Source organism: Boleophthalmus pectinirostris, unplaced genomic scaffold (genome assembly GCF_026225935.1).
Source record: "Boleophthalmus pectinirostris isolate CB_2022bp ecotype Guang Dong unplaced genomic scaffold, ASM2622593v1 HiC_scaffold_2, whole genome shotgun sequence".
In the NCBI taxonomy this organism is placed as follows: domain Eukaryota; kingdom Metazoa; phylum Chordata; class Actinopteri; order Gobiiformes; family Gobiidae; genus Boleophthalmus; species Boleophthalmus pectinirostris.
In genome coordinates, this window is record NW_026571152.1 from 34,569,837 (window position 1) to 34,592,760 (window position 22,924).

Consider the following 22,924-nt stretch of genomic DNA (forward strand, 5'->3'; position numbering starts at 1 on the left):
CCTTCCATGCTTGGAGTTTGCATAGGGCCGGCTAGGTCAGTGTGGACTAGTTCTAAGGGGCTTTTTGCTTTCCTATCAGGCTCCCTATTTCTGGTCTGTGTGAATTTTCCTTGTGCACACACCTCACACAACTGATCCAACCTAGTTGAACTTCCCTTAATCTCCATACCCTTTACAACACCTTGCAAACTTTTCACATCTTCATAGTTACAGTGGCCCAATATTTGATGCCACGTCTGTACATCATGACACACTTTACATTGATCAATATTTTTCTCGACAGTTGGTAAGTAATACAAGTTTCCATTCTCATGTATATCAAACCTGCAACCGCCTTTGGTCACCATGTGACTGTCTCCTTTCTTGAAGGTGATAGTCGTCCCTCCGCTTGTTGCTTTTGCCACTGAGAAGATGTTGTGTGGGTATGATGGCATGTACAGTGCATTCCGTAGCTGCGCCTTGTGTTTCTGTCCAGCGTTGTCTAGAAGATGTACCACCGCCGTTCCTCTCTGTTGCACCTGCTTCCATCTGCTAACTCCACGGAGTGAGTGCCTGGTTAGAATGAGTCATCGAAGCTTTCGAACTTGTTGATGTAGTTCACGATGTGGGAAGTTGCTCCCACGTCCACCATAATCCCTTTCATTTTCACATTGAGTGGTGGTCCTTCACTCTGGACGTATTTGGCCCTGAAGAGGAAATCTTGGTCACCGTCTTGCTCTTCTGCAACTTTTGTTGTCCTCCCTTTTTCTTGCAGAGTGATTCTGCGTGTGTAGTGTTTTTACAATAACTGCACCACAGTTTTCTGTAACAGTTTCGTGCCTTGTGCCCCTTTATTCCACACTTGAAGCACGTAAGGTTACCATCTCCATCTTTTCTGTTACTGTTCGGTTTGCTTTGGCCTCCGCTGTCTTACATGTGTCTTCATCACGTTATCTGTACTTGGTTCTGTCATTTTCATTTTTTCAGATTCTTCATAAACACCTACTCTTCTTTTGAAGTCTGCAAATGTAACATTATCTTCATTTTGTGTCACATGGACGGCTAGCGGCTTGAAACCGTCTGGTAGACCGCCTAGCACCATGGCTATGATTAATCCATCACTCATGGTTTCTCCTGCTTCTCTTAATGCTGTAATGATGTTATCTGCTCTTATTAAATAATCTGTAACTGTCTCGTTTTCTTCCATCCGTAGCTTTGTTAAGGCTGTGTACATATTTATGATCCTTGGCTTGCTTTTGCCCGCATAATGCTCTTTAAGTATCTGTAGGGCTTTTCTGCCATCATCAGTAGCCTCATGTCTGATTAGTGATAGGCTTTTGTCATCAATTAGCCGTACCAGTTCAGCGTAACAGTCAGCATTCTTCCGTCTGTCCTCGTCGTTTGCCTCGACTGGCTCATTCAAAATTGTCTCTTTTAGTTTCAGTATGTGTAGGCAACTTAAGAACCGCGTTTCCCAAAGGTTGTATTTCTCCTCAGACCCGTCGAATAAAAGTTGCGGTGCTGGAACTCCGGTTGCTCGGCTAGACACCTTTTCTTCCCGCCAACTTCTCCTCCTCAGTTCTTAACTTAATCACGTAATACATCGCGTTTAACTTTACTTTTACTTTACTCACGCTCGCTTATCTTCAACCCTGGGCCCATAACCTGTTAAGGGTATCTGACTCGCGCAGACTTAACGTGGTGAAAAGAAAGCGGGGCGTGTATTTCTCAGTTCAACCTTTTATTATCACACTGCAGGTCTTTCTTGAATCATATATATCTGTTTTAACAAAAAATGTGTGCATACGTCACACGTCACCTCAAGGAAGCTGAACCAATCAAACCATTACAATTTAATACAACATTAATAAGAGCGTTATTCCACAACTACATTCAACACCCACCCAGCTATCTTGGGCCTTTTCCCTTTACTGATCGCACACAACTTCTACGCGCTGAGCTGCCAGCGCAGCTACTCGAGAAGGCCAGTGCCTCCCCATGCCAGACACCTGCCCGGCGTCCTCTCTCCAGACCCCCTTCTGTCCAATTAATTCCACCTTTTCAACTCATTCCCCGCGCCACAACGCAGGTGTGTAGGCTAGTGGTCTAACTGCACATTGGTTAAAGCGCAAGGCTGGGGGTATATATGGACCATAGGCGATTACAGTGTACAAACATACTAAGTGAACACAGCAACAAAAACACACACTTGCGCGTGAAAGAGATCAACGCACACCTGACGCACAAACTGCAAGTCGAATACGCGCTCCACGGAGGCCGCCCGGACGCTGCTTCACTCGTACAGCCAACTTTTGTTTGTCGCACGTTACAGGGCTTAATCCTGGTTTAGTCCTGGTTTAGACCCGGTTTACACCTGGTTTAGTCCTTGTTTAGACCCGGTTTAGTCCTAGTGACCTTGGCTCTTTTTTCATGTTGCAGTAGACCTGTTTGTGGTTGTGCATTTGTATCCTAGACGTTTCAGTCGAGTGTGGTTAAATATTTTGGCTGATTTTGTTTTTACATTACGTTATTTCATTATATGATAGGTATCATGCAAAAACATTTCAGCCAAAAATATACACACGTTATTGAATCTTCTGTTGATTTGTACATTCATTTTCCAGCCTATATTGTTTATTGGTTTATTTTGTCGGAACAGTGCATGAACAGGCTACATATGATTGTAGCAAAGGGCTACAGGATGTTTTCTACATGTTCTAGAAATACCGCGATAGGATTAAGTGTAGCATTATTCCTAATAGGTAGGGGACAAAAAAATTACAAGCATTCTTTTTTAAATTGAACAGTTTAATGTTGAAACATTCAACAAAATATTTGCATTGAACATTGCAAAATGAGTTATGACATATTGTCTTCAGTAGGTTAGTTATTATGAAAACAATGTAACGAAAAGAAAAAGTTCTATTTATTTGTTTTGTTATTTAACAAATGGAAATCAGAACATAACAAATGTTTTTATAGTAAAATAATCAATAAAAGAGTTGTTGCTGGCACAAAAAAATGCATTTTAGAACTGATTTTTTGCAAACATGGACAATCACTTTATATAAGGTCCATTGCCAAGTACTTGCTGTTTAGTAGACTGTCTAGCTCTACTCTAAGTTCTGGGTAGGACCTGTATGTGGAGGGTAACTCCAAAACAGCCCCACAGGTATGTGCGACTGGTCAGCGTTCAAACCCCTCTAAAGCTGTGAAAATGATTTCGATCTTGTCAAAGCTGATGATGTCAGATCCCGTAATGAATCTCAGTATATTTCTGAGACCCACGTCATCAACCTCACGAATATATTGCCTCAAATATCGGAGGGCCTGCTGCTCCGCAGGAGTTTTTGGTGTTGCCGTGATGAGCTTCTAGATTTTTTTGCATGTAGGCTTTTTGGCCTCATACAAGACTGTGATATGATCCGTGGTTTTTAATTTGCTTCTAAGTCATAACCTTGACACAGATGACATGTTATCGAGGGCATATTTAGGATTCTGTATGAAGAGCTTGTGCGCTGCTTGAAGGAGTAAGGCCTTAAGGTTGTCTGGAGTAGGAAGTGTAGTTATTCCTAGACGATCCAGCAAGTCAATCAAATCATCATTGTCCTCCTCATTATCCTTGCTTTCCAGGTCCTCGTCCATATCACGTTGGATGCCCTCATTCAGGGCTTTTTTGATGAGATCTCTGTCACACTGGCTCAAATATGACAGCAAAGAATTGAACAGCGTATCTGTCGAAACAGCATGCTCTCCAAAAATAAGCGCAGTTGTGAAGGCTGAGGCAAGTCGTAAAGGAAAGTAACCTTGGTCAATAAAACCTTTAGAGAGAATTCTTCCGATCGCATTCCACTCAACCTCTTGCCACTTTGGGGTCAAAGTCGGTACCCTCATATCAACACCTTCAGCAGAGGAATCCAAAAATTCATTCCAAAAAGCAGAATAGATGTCCCTTGCGACTCCATCTGCATCAGTACCCTTTTCACCTATGAATCGGTACTTGAGTCTGTGATTCATTAGTACTTCATCTCTGAAACGGTTACTTAATTCTGACACAATATTTATACGATGCACCTCAAGAACAATCATTATCATGTCATAAAGCAACAAATCACTTGAGGTAGGACTCGGTGGTGCAGATGAAGGGGAGATATTTTCACTGAGAACATCTGAAAATGGTTGAAACTGCTCAGTCTGTAGAGGAGATGAATAAAGTGGGTTATTAGTCTGCACAATCACCACTGGCACAGTGTCATCAAGGTCTATATGTTCGGGTGCAACATTTCCACCACTAACTATAACGACTTCAGAGTCATCCAGATTGGGCAGGTTGCTGGGCACTGTGGAATACAGTGTACGAGGTTGTTCAGGTGTATGGCTTTGTTCTTGCTCGTTTTTATTTTCTTTCTTTTGCATCTCAATACAATGTGCAGGATTGGTTTGATCGGACTCATCCAAAACAATTGGACTGCTGGGGGCTTCTTCAGTTAAATCCTCAAATGATTCATGTCTGCTTTGGTCTTCATTGTTTTCTTTCTCTGATTGTTGTGCCTCATTAGGTTCTGAATGAATGGGTTCATTTTCTGCATCCTTGAACCTTGTGTTCAGGTAAAATCGCGGTTATCTCGTAATTACGAGATCTTATCTCGTAATTATGAGATAATCCCCCCTCCCCCCTCCAGATTTTTTTTTTTTCACTGACTACAATGCTCTTTCGTAGTTATGGGTCAAAAATGACCTGGCAGAGAATAGTGGCTGTTTTATGCATCACTTACGAGCTGTGGGCTGCTCTGTGGATCAAATATGGCTCAATGTGCCCCACAGCACACAGACACACAGGCACACACACACGCACACACACAGGCCCCCTTCAACACACCTCCACAACGTGAACTCAAACTTTCTTGTAGAATCTATATTCACATACACACGCACAAACGGTCCTCTTCACCCACGTGAACTCTTGTCTTTCTCGCAGCACATTGATACATTTTGAATCTGATATAAACATTGTCATATATAAACAGGGTTTTAGTGAGATATAATCAGCTGTATTCTGTTGCAGCATCAGTCAACATGAGCAGGTTTACTGTTTATGAGGCGCTGGATCAGATCTTTGTTCATGACAGTGATTCTGAACACAGAGAGGAAAGTGAAGCTGAGGACATAGACTGTAGAAAAGAAGTGGACTAAGTGAGTGTGATGTCACCCACAGTGTTCAGCGCTGCTCAAACGAAGCTCACAATGCTCACGAGTTACAGGAGTGAATCTAGAGCCAGGTTCTATCTTATGAATAGGATTTTTTTGATGGACAAAATAGCAAATAAAAAAATCAGGATCATGTGGCGCAGGTTAATACGAATGTTTTAAGACCAAAATGATGAGGCTCACAGCAGCAGTTACAGAGAGAGGGACAAAAAGATCCCAACGTAAGTCACTTGGAGCCAGAGTCAGAAAGAGCCTCCTGGAGAACTTCCTATTTGGAACGTGGCGGCTACAGTGTTAGTTGTGTCCATTCATATATATATATATATATATATATATATATATATATAAAAAAAAATGTGTTTCTCACCTTCCACGGTGGTAGGTCTCTCTCACCCTCATTGAGCTCGGGTCCTCTACCAGAGGCCTGGGAGCTTGAGAGTTCTGCGCAGTATCTTTGCTGTTCCCAGTACTGCACTTTTCTGGACTGAGATGTCCGTTGTTTTTTCCCGGTATCTGTTGTAGCCACTCTTCCAGTTTGGGGGTTACAGCCCCGAGTGCTCCGATCACCACAGGCACCACTGATGCCTTTACTTTCCAGGCTCTCTCCAGCTCTTCCTTGAGCCCCTGGTATTTCTCTAGCTTCTCGTGTTCCTTTTTCCTGATATTACCATCGCTTGGTATTGCGATGTCAACCACCACGGCTCTGCTCTGTTTCTTATCCACCACCACTATGTCTGGTTGGTTCGCCATCACCATTCTGTCAGTCTGTATCTGGAAGTCCCACAGGATCTTGGCTCGGTCATTCTCCACAACCTTTGGAGGTGTTTCCCACCTTGATCCTGGGGTTTCCAGCCCGTACTCTGCACAGATGTTTCTGTACACTATGCCCGCCACTTGGTTATGTCGCTCCATGTATGCTTTCCCTGCCAGCATCTTACACCCCGCAGTTATGTGCTGGACTGTCTCAGGAGCCTCTTTGCACAGTCTACACCGTGGGTCTTGTCTGGTGTGGTAGATCTGGGCCTCTATTGCTCGAGTGCCCAGGGCCTGCTCCTGAGCAGCCAGGATCAGTGCCTCTGTGCTGTCCTTCAGACCAGCCCTCTCAAGCCATTGGTAGGATTTCTTGATATCAGCCACTTCAGTTATGTTCCGGTGGTACGCCCCATGTAGGGGTTTGTCCTGCCATGATGGTCCCTCCAGCACCTCTTCCTCTGGACCCCACTGTCTGAGACATTCTCTGAGCACCTCATCTGCCGGGGCCTTGTCCTTGATGTACTCAAGGAGCTTGGATGTTTCATCCTGGACAGTGGTTCCCACACTCACTAGTCCTCGGCCCCCTTCCTTCCGGCCTGCATACAGTCTCAGGGTGCTGGATTTGGGATGGAACCCTCCATGCATGGTCAGGAGCTTTCGTGTCTTAACATCTGTGGTCTGTATCTCCTCCTTTGGCCAGCTTACAATCCCTGCAGGGTATCTGATCACTGGCAGGGCGTAGCTGTTGATTGCCTGCACCTTGTTCTTGCCATTGAGCTGGCTTCTAAGGACTTGCCTCACTCTTTGCAGGTATTTGGCCGTAGCCGCTTTCCTTGTTGCCTCTTCGAGGTTGCCACTTGCTTGTGGGATACCAAGGTACTTGTAACTGTCCTCATATATATATATATATATATATATATATATAATATATATATATATATATATATATATATATATATATATATATATGTGGTCTATGGATGAAGATGAGGTTCAATATGACCCTGAACAAGAGCACACATCTGATGAGGAGAACCCAGATGTCACAAAGGCTGAAAGAGACGTCTTTCAAGTCAAGAAAAGGTGACATTTCATGCTCATCAAGCCCTCTTGACACCCAATATAATTATAAATATAATTTATATAAGTATATTATATGTCCATCCATCCATCCATTTTCGTTCGCTTATCCGGGGCCGGATCGCGGGGGCAGCAGTCTAAGCAGGGACTCCCAGACTTCCTTCACCCCCGACACGTCCTCCAGCTCCTCCAGGGGAACCCCGAGGCGTTCCCAGGCCAGCCGAGAGACATAGTCCCTCCAGTGTGTCCTGGGTCTTCCCCGGGGCCTCCTCCCGGTGGGACATGCCCGGAACACCTCCAGAGGGAGGCGCCCAGGTGGCATCCGGAACAGATGCCCGAGCCACCTCAACTGGCTCCTCTCGACGTGGAGGAGCAGCGGCTCTACTCTGAGCTCCTCTGCCTCCTCGATGGCAATTTACTGAGATTAAGAGGAAGCAGTCATCACGCTTGGGTGAGGGCTTTTGTTAAAAATAAAGACATTTTAATAATAACACTTTTGAAAATGGCTACTTTAAGAGTCACTTTAAAGAGTAGAGAGATGCCCCCTGGTGGTTACTGCACTTATCACAGTTGCATTAAAATTATAAGTTTGTTCATCACTTCTGTTGCTGTAACTTTATTACTGTTTCAGATCCTCACTTTCTGAACAACAAAGACATGTCTGACGTGACCTTCTTAGTGGAGGGGAAGCCATTTTATGTCCATAAAGTCCTGCTTTTCACAGCCTCTAACAGGTAATTTACTCAATAATATTAACCCAGAGCTATAAACCAGGGCCAAGGACACAAGGGTGTGGGAAGTAACAGTTCATATTGCTCAGAAGTTCTGTTTCTATGAAGTTTTGTAGAGTAAAAGAGCAAAAGGCTTGTGAGAAACACTGAAATAATAAAATAAAATATCTGTATTATTTTTTGTGGAGGAAAAACTAACAGGTTCACATCCTTGATGCCTTCACCAATCCATAAAGTGATTTCCAGCGTCCTTGAGCTGTTTACAGAGTCTCTATTGTTCTGCCATTGCATTTTTCTATTGACACTTTGCAGCCAATGGCTTCATAAAAAGACTGTAGGCTAACAGCCCATCACTCATATGTGATGTGACAACAGGTCCTTAGAGAAAACATTATGTTATTCTAATTTAATCCTGTGTGAGGGATAGAATTCAATGTATTCTTTTCTAACATGTAAATGTGACATAATTTAGTCTCTTTCAATTTATTTCCCAAGGTTCAAGACTCTTTTAGCCAACAGACCGTGTGGGGAGAACACTTGTATTGAAATCAGCAATGTGAAGTATCATATTTTTCAGGTAAGAGACACAAGTCCAGTGCAGTTTTATGCACAGTCTTCTTGTTAATCTGATTTTAACCTTGAATTTTATTGTATGTTCTCAGATGGTTATGCAGTATCTTTACTATGGAAGCACTGAAGCTTTGCACATAAGAAATACTGACGTGATGGAGGTATGGTATACTGTATTTTTTGGACTATAAGTCACTCCAGAGTACAAGTCGCACCAGAAGAATTTAATCAAAAAGAAAAAACATATATAAGTCGCACCAGACTATAAGTCACACTTTCTTGGTGGAAATTTATTTTATAAAATCAGAGACCAGGAACAGACATTTCATCTTAAAAGGCAAGTTATAGTAATATAGTATAGTAACAATAGAAGAGAGAACAACAGACTGTCTATGTCCTGAGCCGCTCCTCCACACTCGCTCTCCACCCTGCGGTGGACATGTGTCTGGTTGTTTTTGTCGGTGTCTCGGCTCTGCTCCTGGTGGTGGTACGCGGGGATCAGGTCCACAGGATCCGGAGCTGCGGCCGTTAGCGGCTGGTCAAATGTTTCTGTCCAACGGTTCGCACGCGCTGCTGCTGTTCTGGTTCAAACCTTGGTCCACCGTGGGCGCCGTTCCCGCGGGCCCCGTGGTAGGTCCCTGGCACCTGTGCCGCAGCGCAGCAGGCCTCAGCGTTCCAGCAGCCGTCTGTCTCCTACGGGAGGCAGACATTTAATACTAATACTTACCTGCGAGAGCACCGTGGAGCTGTTGGTTCCCAGGTTTCTCACCGCACAGATATGGATCCCACTGGTAAACTATTCCACCAATTTATCCATTCAGGAGAAGAAGACACTGAGGGCCCTGAACGATCACGTGGAGAGAAATATATCCTTCTTTCCGCCGCTCCATAAACATCTCTTTGAGATAGAGCGAGACAATGTCCACTGGACCAGGGATACCGCCTGTGCCATGTTGAATCATTGGTGCCAGAGTTTAAACTTGTGAGCCTCTCAAGGTCACAGGCCACGGGGCTGAGTGGCCATACGACTTTCCGGCCCCGGAATTATTATTCTGACTAAAAAGTTCACATTAACAGACACTCAGCTGCGTGTATTGGACAGAGGACTCACATTTGTCCCTACCATTCACACCACTAAAAATCAAAAACAACAATTACAATTGGACATTCAAAATTACCATAGAAACATTAAATTAGCCCTCTTTTTCAAAGGACAATCCCCCACCCACAATCAGAGTCTTTGTTGCACCTTCCATGTGGATGTTTTGATGCCCCCAAACCATCAAAAAAAGTGTGACTTATAGTCCGAAAAATAGGGTATTTATTACACTTATTTATTTCTACAGTGACGGCAGGTGACGCCATAGAGCCAAAATTGTGTCAGATCTGTGGAGAGGCAAGCCCATGCACAGTAAGAATGCAAGTTTTAAGTCAATAAAAACCCATGTTATTGAGTCAATACAAAATGGACATGTTTAACGCCATACCACACCAGAAAAGTTACACGATGCACCTTTCAGGGAACAAAGCAGAGAAGGCAGATTCAGCTTTACTCTGTAGGGACTTGAGTAAAAGTAAGAAGAGAAAGTGACTGTAGAGGAAGATTAAAGCACCACAGAGAGAATATGATGGAGCCTCCAGCTGTGCCGGCAGCTGCAGCTCATCTGTGCACACAAAGGGGGACCTGGGGTGACGAGAATACCCCCTGTAAAGCAGCCAACTCATATGTCTACACTCTGCTGAGGATAACACAAGGTTATAGTTTATCAAATCATCTGTTTACTTAAGGGTAATATAAAAGGTTAAAGGTCCTATATTCTTCATAATTTACTCTTGTGAGCTTTAAATCATGTTATAATGTTGTTATCTCATTAAAAACAGACCTGGAGTTGTGTTTTGTTTCATTCACACATGTCTGAGTGCTTTTATTATTAGTCTGTCTACAACTGCAAAGCTCAAAATGCTCTGGTCCACTTTCTGATGTCATGACGTGTTAGTTTTCAAGCTAACAGCTGCCTTTTCTTCAGTAGGGATTGGAAATTCCAAGGCTAAATTTGTCTTATTCTGATTTTAGTGAAGATGAAGAGGAGCACTTGATGTATTTCCACATGACTTGGAGATTTTTGGAGTGTTTTGTTTCATTCACAGATATTTGAGAAACCGTTTAGTCTGTCTGCACCTCCAAAGGTCAAAATCCTCTTATAATGTCATGTACTAAGTATGTTTTCAAGTTAACAGCTCCTTTTACCTTGTGCTCAGTAGAGATGGGCAATTCCAGGGCTGAAATTATCCAAATGATTCTAGTGAAGGTGTACGGAGTTTAAAAACACAATGGAGCACTTCCTGTATTGTCACATGACGTCACAAGGCGGAAGAGAGTGTGAAAAACTCAGTCTAAACATGTGTAAATGAAACAAAACACAACTCCAGGTCTGTTTGTGATGAGGAAACATAACATAGATCAGAAAATACTTTAAGAGTCAGCATTTTAGATAAATTACTTTTTTGGCTCTAGTGAACTTGTCACAAATGAATAAGTAAGTGAACTGAGCAGTGGGAGGAGAGGTCAGAGGTCACGCTTCAGTCCAGCATATGTCAGCTTCATCAAATATTGACAACCATTCTTGCAAATTAACTGCATTGGATTTGAGACTTCAGATGGAACGTCAAAAGTAATTTATCTTTACCCTTTTAAATCTTAAAGGGACCGTGTTGCACTATTTTCTCATCTATGTTATAATGTTTTCTCATCACAAATAAACCTGGAGCTGTGTTTTTTTTCAAGATGCACTGTGTAACTTTTCTGGTGGGGGTCAAAGGAGATATGACTACTCTGCTTCACAGTATGTCATTGAACTCATCTATGTCTCCATTTATTCAATTACAAAGGTTTTAATGCTCAAAAAATGCATGCATTCCCACAGATCTGACTTGTAACTTGGCCAGGAGGCATTGCAGACTTGTCTCCATGTAAATAGATAAGGTTAATGCCATACTCAGGGCTGAGCGCATCTTCACTGCACGATGGGTTTGGACTCAAACCGTTTACTTAAGTGTTGGTGGGGAGGGTCACAGTAGAAAAGGCAGTAGTGGCAGATTCAGGAGAGCAAATCTTTGTCTCTGAAAAGGCAACAGTGTGAAGGCTGTACCAAGTGGTGAAGTTTCTTGAGTGCATCACATGTGCATATTAAACATTGACTTGATATATTTGTTTGATTATTATACATTGTGTTAATGTTTAACCACTGAAATCTTATGTATGATTAAAGGTACCACTATGTGAAATATGTATGCTTTTAAGGTAATCCCTATAGGTTGTGTCCTTTTAAGGAAATTCATTGTAGAGCAGCAGCAGCGGAGATGGTTCGGCCTGGTGCGAATCTAAACAAACTGGCTGTGATTTACATTTGGCTGCTGTGATCCCCCCACCCTGGAAGGAATGCAGAGAAACTTCAAGAAAGATTCAAGGCGTTACCTGTTCAACATATTATTTGCATATTCATATGGATGTCTATAAAATCTTGGTTGAGGTATTCAGAGGTGCCCAGATTTGCTACCTGTGTAGTCGAGATGCGCGGATGACGTGACGAAAAATATTTTAATAAAATTCGGGCGGGTGGCGGTTTCACTACTCAAATAAAAAACTCTGAACTCGGAGCAACGGAGGAGGGGACTGAGCGGATGGTGGGCGGGTGCGGTTTTGAAAACTGGTCAAAAACTGTGGTTGCAAATGGATAGCGGGCGGATGATGAGTTTTGCGATGTGGCTGCAGATGAAAAAGTAGCGCATCCGCGCACCTCTACTGTGTAGCCGTGGGCCGTCAGGAGTAGTGATCTGACCCAGAGCTCTGTATTAGAATTGTATTAAATAGGGAATTAATTATTTTTGCTTTTAATTGATCGATTCCAGTTGTTATTTTTGGGAGAACACCCCTAACAAGTGAAAACAAAAATATTCAGAAACTACCTTTCAAAAAGTACAACTGTGTGACTGATTTGGAAGGGCAAAAAACAAAATGTACCTGTCATTCCAGTGGAAACATGAACAATTGTGTGTGTGCATTCAAGAAACACTTCATCAATGCTGTGCTCTGAGGGAACAGGCACAGCTGCAGTGGTGCCGACTTTTGGTTTACGGATTGTGAGCATGTGTGGATGGACATCCAGGGAGAAGTTTGAGTGTGTTTCTTTTCCATTCCACTTAGGTCTGTAAAACAAAAATAACATTATATTACCAACAACTGCAGTCTCGAGTCAAAACATTCAACAGTCTCGTATAAAGTCATAACCTTTTGTTGGACGGTTGTGTGTGCTCGTTATCAAGAAGTGGTGCAACGAGGTTGTTTGCAACAGTCTTTCGTCTCAGAGGTTTGGGTTTCTCAGGCTTTGCAGTGCTCTGTAAACCTGCCAGAGCAACGGGCTCCTGTGCAAAAGTAGAATAAAACGTGAGAGTCTCAGAATAGAGGATAAATGATACTTTATGGGAATTAACTACTGAATTAGTGCATAGACATGTCCTACAAATGCAATTACACAGTATGTGCATTAGTTTCATTCACTCAGGAAGTGTTACCTCGAATGGTTGAGGGAGTGGATTTGAAGATGGAATCCACTTTATTTTTTTGCGAGGTTGTTTGATGACCAGAGGCTCTCCTCCCACCTCTTCCACCCGAGGTCTGAAGGGTCCAGATTGGAATCGAGAGTTTGTATTCTAGACTCCCTCACAGTTGGAGTAGAATCATGGTTGGACTGAGCCAGCGCTGCTAGCAGCTGCCGAACCACATTGTCAAACATCAGGTCACTCTCATTAGTGATGAAGTCCAGTCGGTTCAGTGTCTTGATATGGTCCCTGTTTTCATTGCAAAACATGGCCAAAATATTAATACCACAAAACTGAGATTTCTGCCAGCTCTTTCGAGTCTTGATACCGAGTTTATGCAGTTTGTCAAACGCAAAGTTTGATTTGTGAGCGACAAATAAATTTAACAGATTTAACAGAATAATGAAGTTGACAGAGCAGAGCTATGTCTACAGCGGCCATGATGCGCTGCAGCTGCACAGCAGGCAGTTTACAGTTTACCTTGAGCTTAAGCTCAGGATAGTTGCTGATGTCTGGAGGCTCCCCCAGAGCACAGGTGAACTCATTCTGTCTCTGTTGGGCGTAGTACATGCTCAGTGTAAAGTATGGGGAGTGGATGTTTGTTGGGTGGGAACACTATGGACAGACTCCGGTTAGACTTCCAGGTGGAGCACTGGCTGGGGTCAGGAAGTTGCAAAGGCGTGGTCCTGGACACTGTCCCAATGAAAGCAGGTTTTCTCAGCTCAGCAGTGTCCGGTTCTGGATCAGACGATGGCATAGGTGGCCACTCAGCTTGTGGAAGATACAGGAAATCTGGGCATTTATTCCAGCGGTGTTCCTGTGTCATCTCTTGCAGAGTGAGTCCGCGGGTAATATCATCTGCGGGATTGTGCTGAGATTCAACGTAGCGCCACTGTAAGGGTTCTGTCAGATTCTGGATCTCTGTGACGCGAGTGCTCACGAAGACTTTGTACCGACAGAACTCTGACTTGATCCAGCAAACGAACAGCAAGCTCTGTTTCGATAACTCTGGCAAGCTGCGCACCAGTGAGAGCAGCACTGAGCTCGAGACGTGGGATGGACAACTGCTTTCTGGGTGCAACACGGGATCTGGCAAACACAAAGGACACATGGGTGTGCTGACTGTCATCCACTGTCTGCATGAAGGCGACTGACCCATAGGCACGCTCTGATGAGTCGCAGAAGATGTGAATGTGTTGGGTGGCAGTGGCTGTATCAGCAGAAGCTGGTGCATAAGGACGTGGTAGCTTGAACTGCTGAACTGAGCGCATGATGGAGGCGAGAAACTCCCAGCCCAGTGCAGGAATATACATGATCCCTGCGAAAGCCAGCAGAGCGTAGGGCAGGAATTTATGCTCAAGCAGTGAAGGCCACATGTTACTCCCCTCGAGTTTAAACCAGGCTCAAAGTCGTTCTTTTGGTTTTAACAAGCATTTATTCGACTCCAGTCTTTCACATGTCTTTACATGTAAATCAACCTTAATGTCGACGCATGCCGTCAGAACTATAGATAGATAAAAAGAAACTTAAAATTAACCCTCGGATACAAAACACAAGTAATTACACAATAAAAATAACACAAATGTACCTCATTGGCCACATCCACTCAAAGGGAATAAAGTCTTGTACTTTTAAACCTTTTAACTTAAAATAAAATGTCCTTTTAGCTCCGAAGACAGAGCGCAGCTCCTTGTGTGTCTTTCAATTAAGGCTGTGCAGCCGTAAAAACTTCCCCTCGAAACAATATGCAATTGGAAGCTGAGAAAATTAACCAAAATAAAATGAAATTAATTAACATAAATTTACAGAAAAAATGTAACTTATTTACGCTATATATTGCTTTTTAAAATATTGTACTATATATTTCAATATGAATATAATTTATTATAAAACATGAACTTAAATGTATGACAGCTGCCACTGACGGCAGCTACACCACAGGTGAGACTCCACTCCAGGTACAGCGTCGCGCAGCTCCGTCCAGCAGTAGCCTCGGGCGTACAGTGGTTGGTCCATCCATCCATCCATTTTCATCCGCTTATCCGGGGCCGGGTCGCGGGGGCAGCATTGGGTTAGAATGAGCAATGTTTGTGTTTTGTTGTTCTGTACAGGTTCTACTGGCTGGTCAATCTGAACTCCACTGTACTGTGCCTTGGCATAGTTTATATTCAACAATCTGTGGCTAAAAATCTTGGATTTCTAATCCCATTCACTTCTGTGTTACTTGCTCTCATGGCTATAAACATGGTGCGCAACAAATTTACCTACAAGCCAAAGAAAGGTATAATTTTACACAAATGTTCTGCTGTTCAAACACATGTCTGTACTTACCTTGTGCTGTTTAACACAGGAACATCTCTGCTCACGACTCTGGGAGTGTTCATTAACTCCTTCAGGATGTGCTGCCTCCACTATCGCCGCATCAGCGGAGAAGTCACGTCTTGGCTTGACCGGGCCAAAGAGAACAATGGAGGTCGATACAGCGAGACTCATGTGGAAAATGTCAAAGTCCTCGCACGGCTTTTTCCTCTCTACAGTCTTCAATTATTACTGTTAATAAATGAACAATAACAAACATTTATCTTCCACAGATTCCTTCAGGTTACTACATACAAACCATGAATTCAAACCTTCACATGGATGACCTTCTCTTGCCCATCGGTGTGATGAATGTCATCAGTATCCTCCCTCTGCTGTTGCTGGCTCCTCTGATGGAGTTGGTCACCTCCTGCTTCCTCTCCACAGGAAAACCTCCTCTGGCCCCCGTCAAAGTCATCAGTATGTATCTCTGCACACTCACTCAGAGGTTCTGTCGTTACAGCTCCTTAATAAAATACCTAAATATAATTTTTTTCTGTCTTTTCCTCCTTATAATGACTTCCTGACCACACCCCTTGTTGTGCAGACCCTCTTACCATCCCTCCCTGTTCATCCTCCCCTTTTAGCTTTGGGCCATGCTCTTGCAGCCCTCTCTCTGCTGCTGGCAGGTTTTTCTGAACTGCAGAGAAAGACCTATCCTCTGGTGGAGCAAACTCTCTGGAAAAGTCTTGCAGGTCTCTTCCATGCCCTGCTACTTTCTGGCCCCTCAGTACATTCTCCTTGGTATCGCTGAGGCTCTTGTGACACCTACCTGTGAGTACCAGACATTACAGTACATCTCACAGCTTCCCCAACCAGCCAGTCCCTATGGTGAATGTGTTATTTAGAAACTGTTTATTCACTTTTTAGGCTCATTTATATCCTTCCAGTTAACTCCCAGTCACATCAAAGGGATCTCACTGCACTTCCTGCTTTTATACCTGATCTCTGGAGGTACTGACTGTTGTGTATATTATGAAAAAGTACTGGAATAACCCAAGTAAAAACTCAAATTAATGAAATTCTCATCTCTTGACAGGTAATTTCTATCCAAATGTTCTTCATGAGGGAAATCTGGAACGGTTCTTCTTTCTACTTCGCCTTTCTTCTAGCTGTGAATACACTTGTGCTTTGGCGTATCTCCTACAGGTGTAAAATTTGGACATTTTCACATAGAACTTCTGAAAAAATGTGATAATCCTAAATGAAATGTGTAATATTTTGCAGGTACCTTGACCTGTATGTGCAGGGGAAAAGCGATAGGTGTTAGTCCTTTGACGGAGAAACTGCTGCAGTATAAAGCCTGTCTACAGTTCTACAACACAGTCGAACTCTCCTACATAAACCACTCAGTCGAGTCAATTTTTATGATTTGCATTGTGTAACTTTTCTTCAAGAGGGCCCTCCCAGTGCTGTTATTACTTCACCTGCAATGTTCCAAAGTATGGCATTAAGCTTTTCAGTCTCCATAGAAATAAGCAAGAGATGCCACCAGGCCAATTTACAGGTGAGATCTGTGAGAAGATGACCTCACTCACAATAAGAATGCATGATTTTAAAGGTATTTTGGAGCAATACACACATCCATAATTGAATAAATGCATCTTATATAAGTTTAATGCCATATTGTGAAACATTGCAGGCAAAGCAATAGTATCTCCATGGTGCTGGATCCCCAAAATGAAAAGTTACGCAGCGTACATTTAAAGTGCGTATGACAGATTTTATGATTTTCTAATTTTTACTTTACTTTAATTTGGTGAGGAAAAAATATTGTAAATATAAATTATAGTTTTACACCAATTAAGAAGCAATTTGCAAAGAAAAGTTGAAAAATATGTAGAAAATTACAGGAAGTGGAGCGTTTTAAAACATACTGAGTCACACGAGGGAGAAATCTGTGCAGAAGTTCATCACAATTTATAAAAGAAACATTTTTTTTTTGATACTTTAAACATGATTTCAACAAAATAAAAATGTTTTCTTATGTTTATATTTGTCAGATAATAATTTCTGGATACATAAAACGCGTTTTGACCCAGTGTAAGTAAGTACATTTTATTCATATTAGTACCTTTCACAGATAAAAATCATAAAGTGCTTTACAGAGAGCAAGTACACCAGAAAACAATAATAAGTAAAACAGGGTCATAGGACTCAAGTCAACCAAAAGCTTTTCTAAACTGGAGTGTCCTCAGCTGCTTTTTAAGGAGCAATGCATTCCATAATTTCAGGGGATCAGCCTGAAAGGAGAAGTCTCCCTGAGTTTTAAGCCTGTTTTTTGGGTTCTTGGAGCAGCAGAGGGAATGTCCCAAAGAGTAGGAGGTAAAAGGTCCAGGATGAACCGTGAGTCTAACCTGGCATAGGCACTTTAATTTTTTTATTTTTTTAAAATGCAAAATTATATGATACAAACAAATTAGCAATGTTAATTATTCAAGCAATTAAGCATGACAAATGAGAGGTCAGACAGGAAAAATGTAAATAAAAAAATTATTAGGTGCTAGGAGTCTAAAGGCCTATTCATATTCATACTTCATAAGAACGTTCATATGTTAACTTCATGAAGAATGTTCTTATGTTTTTATGAAGTCTGAATATGTCCATAAAGTGATAAATCCATCTTCCAACTATAATAATAACATTCAGAAGTAGTTCATGTTTTTATCCTTACATAGAAGTCCAAAGATAATGGCACTTTTAACTATAGCGGCTTGATTCATCATCTCTAAATCATTAAATCAAAAACTGTCAAATATGATTGATGTTTTCTTTTTTGGCACAGTATACATGTTAAAAATATATTTTGGGTATTGTTGATTGTAAATATTTTTAAGATTAAAAATAAATTATTTTTTCTAAGAACTCTAAAGTTACCAGCTCTTTCTTTAAGGTGCTATATTATGCAAAATTGATTCTTGTGAGGAAAAACATACCCGGTGTTGTGTTTTGTTTCATTCACACGTCTACATCTCCAAAGCTCAAACTGCTCTGTTCCAACTTGTGATGTCATGTAGTGTTAGTTTTCATCAATTAAATCAATTAAAGGGCTGAAATTATCCACATGATTCAAGTGAAGGTGTATGGAGTTGAAATACACAATGGAGCACTTCCTGTATTACCACATGACATCACAAGGTGTTTTCAGAGTGTTTTCAGTTTGACAGAAGAACGCAGCCGACATATGCAGAGTTTGTGTGTTAAACATGAACAAAACACAACTCCAGGTGTGTTTCTGATAACATGGATCAGAAAATAGCATAATATGGGCGCTTAAAATAGCAAAAACTTAATTAAATGGTGCGTATTTTCAAAGTTGAGCCCAAATCAACACTGAACCCAGGATACACAGGTTCAGTAAAGACAACCTGAGTTTTATGCAGAAGTCCCAACTCATCATTTGCATTAATACTGTAGAAGCTCAGGATGCCTTCTTTGTATTCGAGGTGTACAGCTATTTTACGAGATCTCACTGGTGGAATTGGAGCTCTTTCAAGCTTATTGTACCAAAACTTGCACCCAGATGAGCCGCAGATCAACTTCCAGGACAGATTGTTATGACCAAAACAACAATCACTCCCAGAGCCTTTTCTACGGATGCCTTTATAGGAAACAGCCACTTCCACAACGCCTCCATCCCACTCCACCTCCCAGTACGTGTTTGTCTTAAATCCCTGTTTGCACAAGGCCTGGGGAAAGTACGTGAATCTGTCTTTGTGGTCTGGATGTCCCTGGTCTTTCCCGCCCCATGACAGCTCTCGGTTTGAAGAGGACAACGAAAGACACGAGGCAACGGTGTTTGGATCTATCTCCAGTTTGTGATCTGCACAAAAAGAAGTAAATAAAGGTGTATACAGCTGTACAGCTTTTTCATTGGGGGTCCGTCACCTGCTTGTTTCTATGGAGATGTCATTGCTCTGCCCGAAATGTTCCACAGTGTGACATTAAACAGATCTACCTCACATTTAGAATGCGTTCAGACTGTAGCCTCAAGTGACCCAAATCTATTTTTTTGCCACTATGCAACCTGTATCTGATCTTTTAATGACACAGATCTGATTTTGTCGAATGCGATCCAGGCCACTTGGATATGTGCTCCTAACACCGATACATATCCAATCTTTTGACATGTGACTTCAGTCTGAACAGTCAGGTCGCATTCATCCCACCTACACGTCAGGCTCAGAGTCTAGTCAATGAGGGGAAAGCGAGATTAGTGAGTTTATTAATATTTGGGGGATCACTGTATTCAGGCCAAATTGGAGGGGTCTTTTCAGAACCGGGTGTTTTTTGAAATGATTGCCAAATAAATGTCCGAGTATGGCTACAGATGGTCCTGGCTCCAATGTCAATGAAAAATAAAGAGCCTGCGCGCCAAAGACAAGGAGGCTAAAGACAAACAAGCAGCCGTGGACATGTAACCTGTTCATTTTACCAAGAATTCGACTGTATTTTGGGAGACAAGCCCAGCGTTTAGGTGACTTCTGCTATACTCACTGCATGTGACGTTGTCACAGACACTTTTGGGGCATTTAAAGTTCACACTGGAGATCACATACGTGTTGCATTTAATTGGAAATGTGAACGAGCTCACAAAAAAATTGGATTTCACAAAAAAATCTGAATTGAGCATTAAGCCCTGCAGTTTGAATATAGCCTTAGTCAATTACAAGTGGTTTGATAGCTCAAAAACACCTAGAAAAACAGACATTCTGACTGTGAGCGGGGTCGCCTCTCCATAAATCTCCCCTGTAACTTGGTCTGGTTTGGTCTCCATGATGATAGAAAGGTTTAACGCCATACTGTGAAAACATTCTAGACAAAGCAATAACATCTCTATGGAGAAAAGCATTCTACAGGCCCTCCACCAGAAAAGTTACAAAATGCAGCTTTAACATATAAATGCAACAAAAAGAAGCTGTGCAAATCGGTGCTTACTTTTGTATTTAGTCACAAGATAGTGTTTCAGTGTGGTTATGTCCTTCGCCTTGGGCACAGATAATGCTACAAACAAAAACAAAACAAAACAAAGACTAATAATATAAACAAATGGATGACTTTGTGAAACTCAAGGACACTGACATATTCTAGCAGAACGTACCTGAGTACTGAGTGAGGTTCTTCCATAATTCTTCCATTTCCGTGTTGCATATATTTTTCAGCTTTTGTTTTTGATTTTTGACAAACTCGGGCAGTTTTTCAGTATTTGTGTGAACATTCGTTTTTGCAGGAAGGACCCAAATGGCTTGGAAACCCTTTGGAGGAAAATAACTTTTATTACTATATTATAACAACTTGAACTTACTTGATACAGCATGATGGTTAAAGATACATTGTGCAACTTTTACGGTGGAGGGTCCATCACCTGTTATGACATTCTCTCTGTGAATAGGGCTGCCTCTCCATAGATCTGACCTGTGATGTAGCCTATAGTTGTCTCCCTTGAGACTTGATTTCAAGTTTAATCTTTACTTTGGAACATTCTAGACAAAGCAATAACATTTCCATGAAGACAAGCAGGTAACAGACCCTCCACTAGAAATGTCCTGCAATGCATCTTTAAACAACTGTGTTAATTTAGTCAACTAATATATTCTGGCATATTTGGCATATACAGTATAATACCTAATCTAATACCTACCCACCTGGTCCTCTTTTAGACAAAACCTAGACTAAAACCCAAAACAAATAAATAAAATAAAAAATAGCTCAGCGTGCATTCAGACATTTAGAGCCTAGTTTAGACTTAAAGTCATGTTATAATGTTGTTACTTCCTCAAAAACAGACCTGGAGCTGTGTTTTGTTTCATTTCACATGTTTGACTCTTTATTAGTCTGTCTGCATCTCCAAAGCTCAAAATACTCACACACCTCGTGATACCATGAAGCGGTAGTTTTCAAGTTTACAGCTACCGTTTACGTTTTGTTCAAGGTGGAACAGAGTGTTTTCTGTTTGAGAGAAAAACTCAGCCTGAATATGCAGTTTGTTTGTGTGTGTGTGTTAAACGTGTGAATGAAACAAAACCAAACTCTAGGTCTGTTTTAGGTGAGGAAACAACATTATAACAAAGATCAGAAAATAGCATAATATGAGGCCTTTAAATCACCTGTATAAACTGCATGGGCTCTTCAGTTTGTAAGATCTGTGTGAGTTCTTCATCCTTCCTCTTCAGAACATTCACTTCAGATCTCAGTTTTCCGAGAAGAGAGTTTGTCCAGTGCAGTCCGGCCTTCTCTGCTTCTCCAACTCTCTCTCTCACATCTGCACATTTCTTCTCCATGGCAGTGACATACAAGCGGATGTTTTCTTGACAAACGCGCTCAAACTCATCACAGACTTCCCAAGCGGTGCCCTTTAATGAAAACAAATAAAACACATAAGTATTATGAGTAATTTTGTCATGTAATAGTAATTGTATGCATGAAATATACATTTTTTCCCCCAATAATGCACATAAAACAACCCACTTTTATGGATTTCGCAGCTTCTTCCAGTTCAGTCATTTTTTTCTCTGAATCCATAACTCTGTCTCTGATTTGGTCTTTATTTTTTTCTATTTGCTCCTGTAACAACAATACAACACCTGAAGCGTGAATAAAACCAGTTAAACCAGAATTTAAAGTAAAAGTAGACTCATACCTGCACTGCGTTCATTTCCTCTGTGACAGCGACAGTGTCATGGCTCTGGTGGCCCTCTACCACGCACAGTGCGCAGATGAAGAGGCGCTCTGTGCGGCAGTACAGCTCCAGGAGTTTGTGGTGGCGCACACATATAACTTGTTTGTTATTCTCTGAAGCTTGGACCAAATTGTGTTTTTTGAGAGGTCCGATTTCTAAATGAGGGTTTAGGTGTATCTGGCAGTAAGAGACTAGACAGGTGAGACAGAACTTACACGCACTACGTTTTTTCCCAGTGCATATGTCACACAGCACGCCCCCCGGCTCGTCCACGTCTCCATCCGCGGCATCAGCCTCCACAGTTTTGTTGTGCTCCTCCACCAGCTCCGCCAGAAGCGCGTTTCTGAACAGCGCAGGCCGCGGAGTAAAGGTCTGTCTGCACTGGGGACAGCTACAAGCCGCGCCTTCAGCAAACTTCTTATCCCAGTACACATTAATGCACTTCATACAGTAGCTGTGACCGCAGCCGATGGTCACGGGGTCCACCATGAGCTGAAGGCAGATAGAGCACGTGAAACGCTCCTCATTTTTTGAAGCCATCTTCTTCCTGATTAAGTCAAAGTTAGTTTCGATTTCCTAAAGGCGTGGCCTGTCAGGTCTATCCCAACACGTTTCAACAAAACATACGTGACACCACAGAGCAGGATACTGAGCTGGCGCTTTTGCAAATGCATGGAGGATTTTGCGAACTAATAAATAAAAACAAATAATTTGCAATAATGAAAACGTTCATCCCGTCAGTTCATCACACAGGCGTAATAATCCATCTGTTCGTCCCACAGTTTCTAATGACTTTATATAGACCTAGGGTTACCAGACGTCCCTATTTACCCGGGACAGTCCCAGTTTTGAGCCCTGTGTCTCCTGTCCCAGCAGATTTATCCAAAACCAGTGATTTATCCCAGTTTTATACAAGAAATGTCTCAGGTGTCCCTATTTTTGACCAATTTGATACCTGTCAACAGTG

At 42.1% G+C, this 22,924-nt stretch overlaps 1 protein-coding gene and 1 pseudogene across 1 annotated transcript; one reads left to right on the plus strand and one right to left on the minus strand.

The window, feature by feature from the left end:
- Nucleotides 1–14,412: 14,412 nt before the first annotated feature.
- Nucleotides 14,413–16,663, plus strand: LOC110165916 (solute carrier family 15 member 5-like; annotated as a pseudogene).
- A 508-nt stretch (nucleotides 16,664–17,171) lies between these two features.
- LOC110165955 (tripartite motif-containing protein 16-like) lies at nucleotides 17,172–22,523 on the minus strand. Its single transcript, XM_020931153.2, has 6 exons — nucleotides 21,919–22,523; nucleotides 21,747–21,842; nucleotides 21,386–21,631; nucleotides 20,380–20,533; nucleotides 20,217–20,282; nucleotides 17,172–19,101 (listed from the first exon to the last, which is right to left on the minus strand). The coding sequence occupies exons 1-6, from the start codon at nucleotides 22,495–22,497 to the stop codon at nucleotides 18,572–18,574; spliced, it is 1,671 nt and encodes a 556-aa protein (XP_020786812.2). The 5' UTR covers nucleotides 22,498–22,523; the 3' UTR covers nucleotides 17,172–18,571.
- Nucleotides 22,524–22,924: the final 401 nt, after the last annotated feature.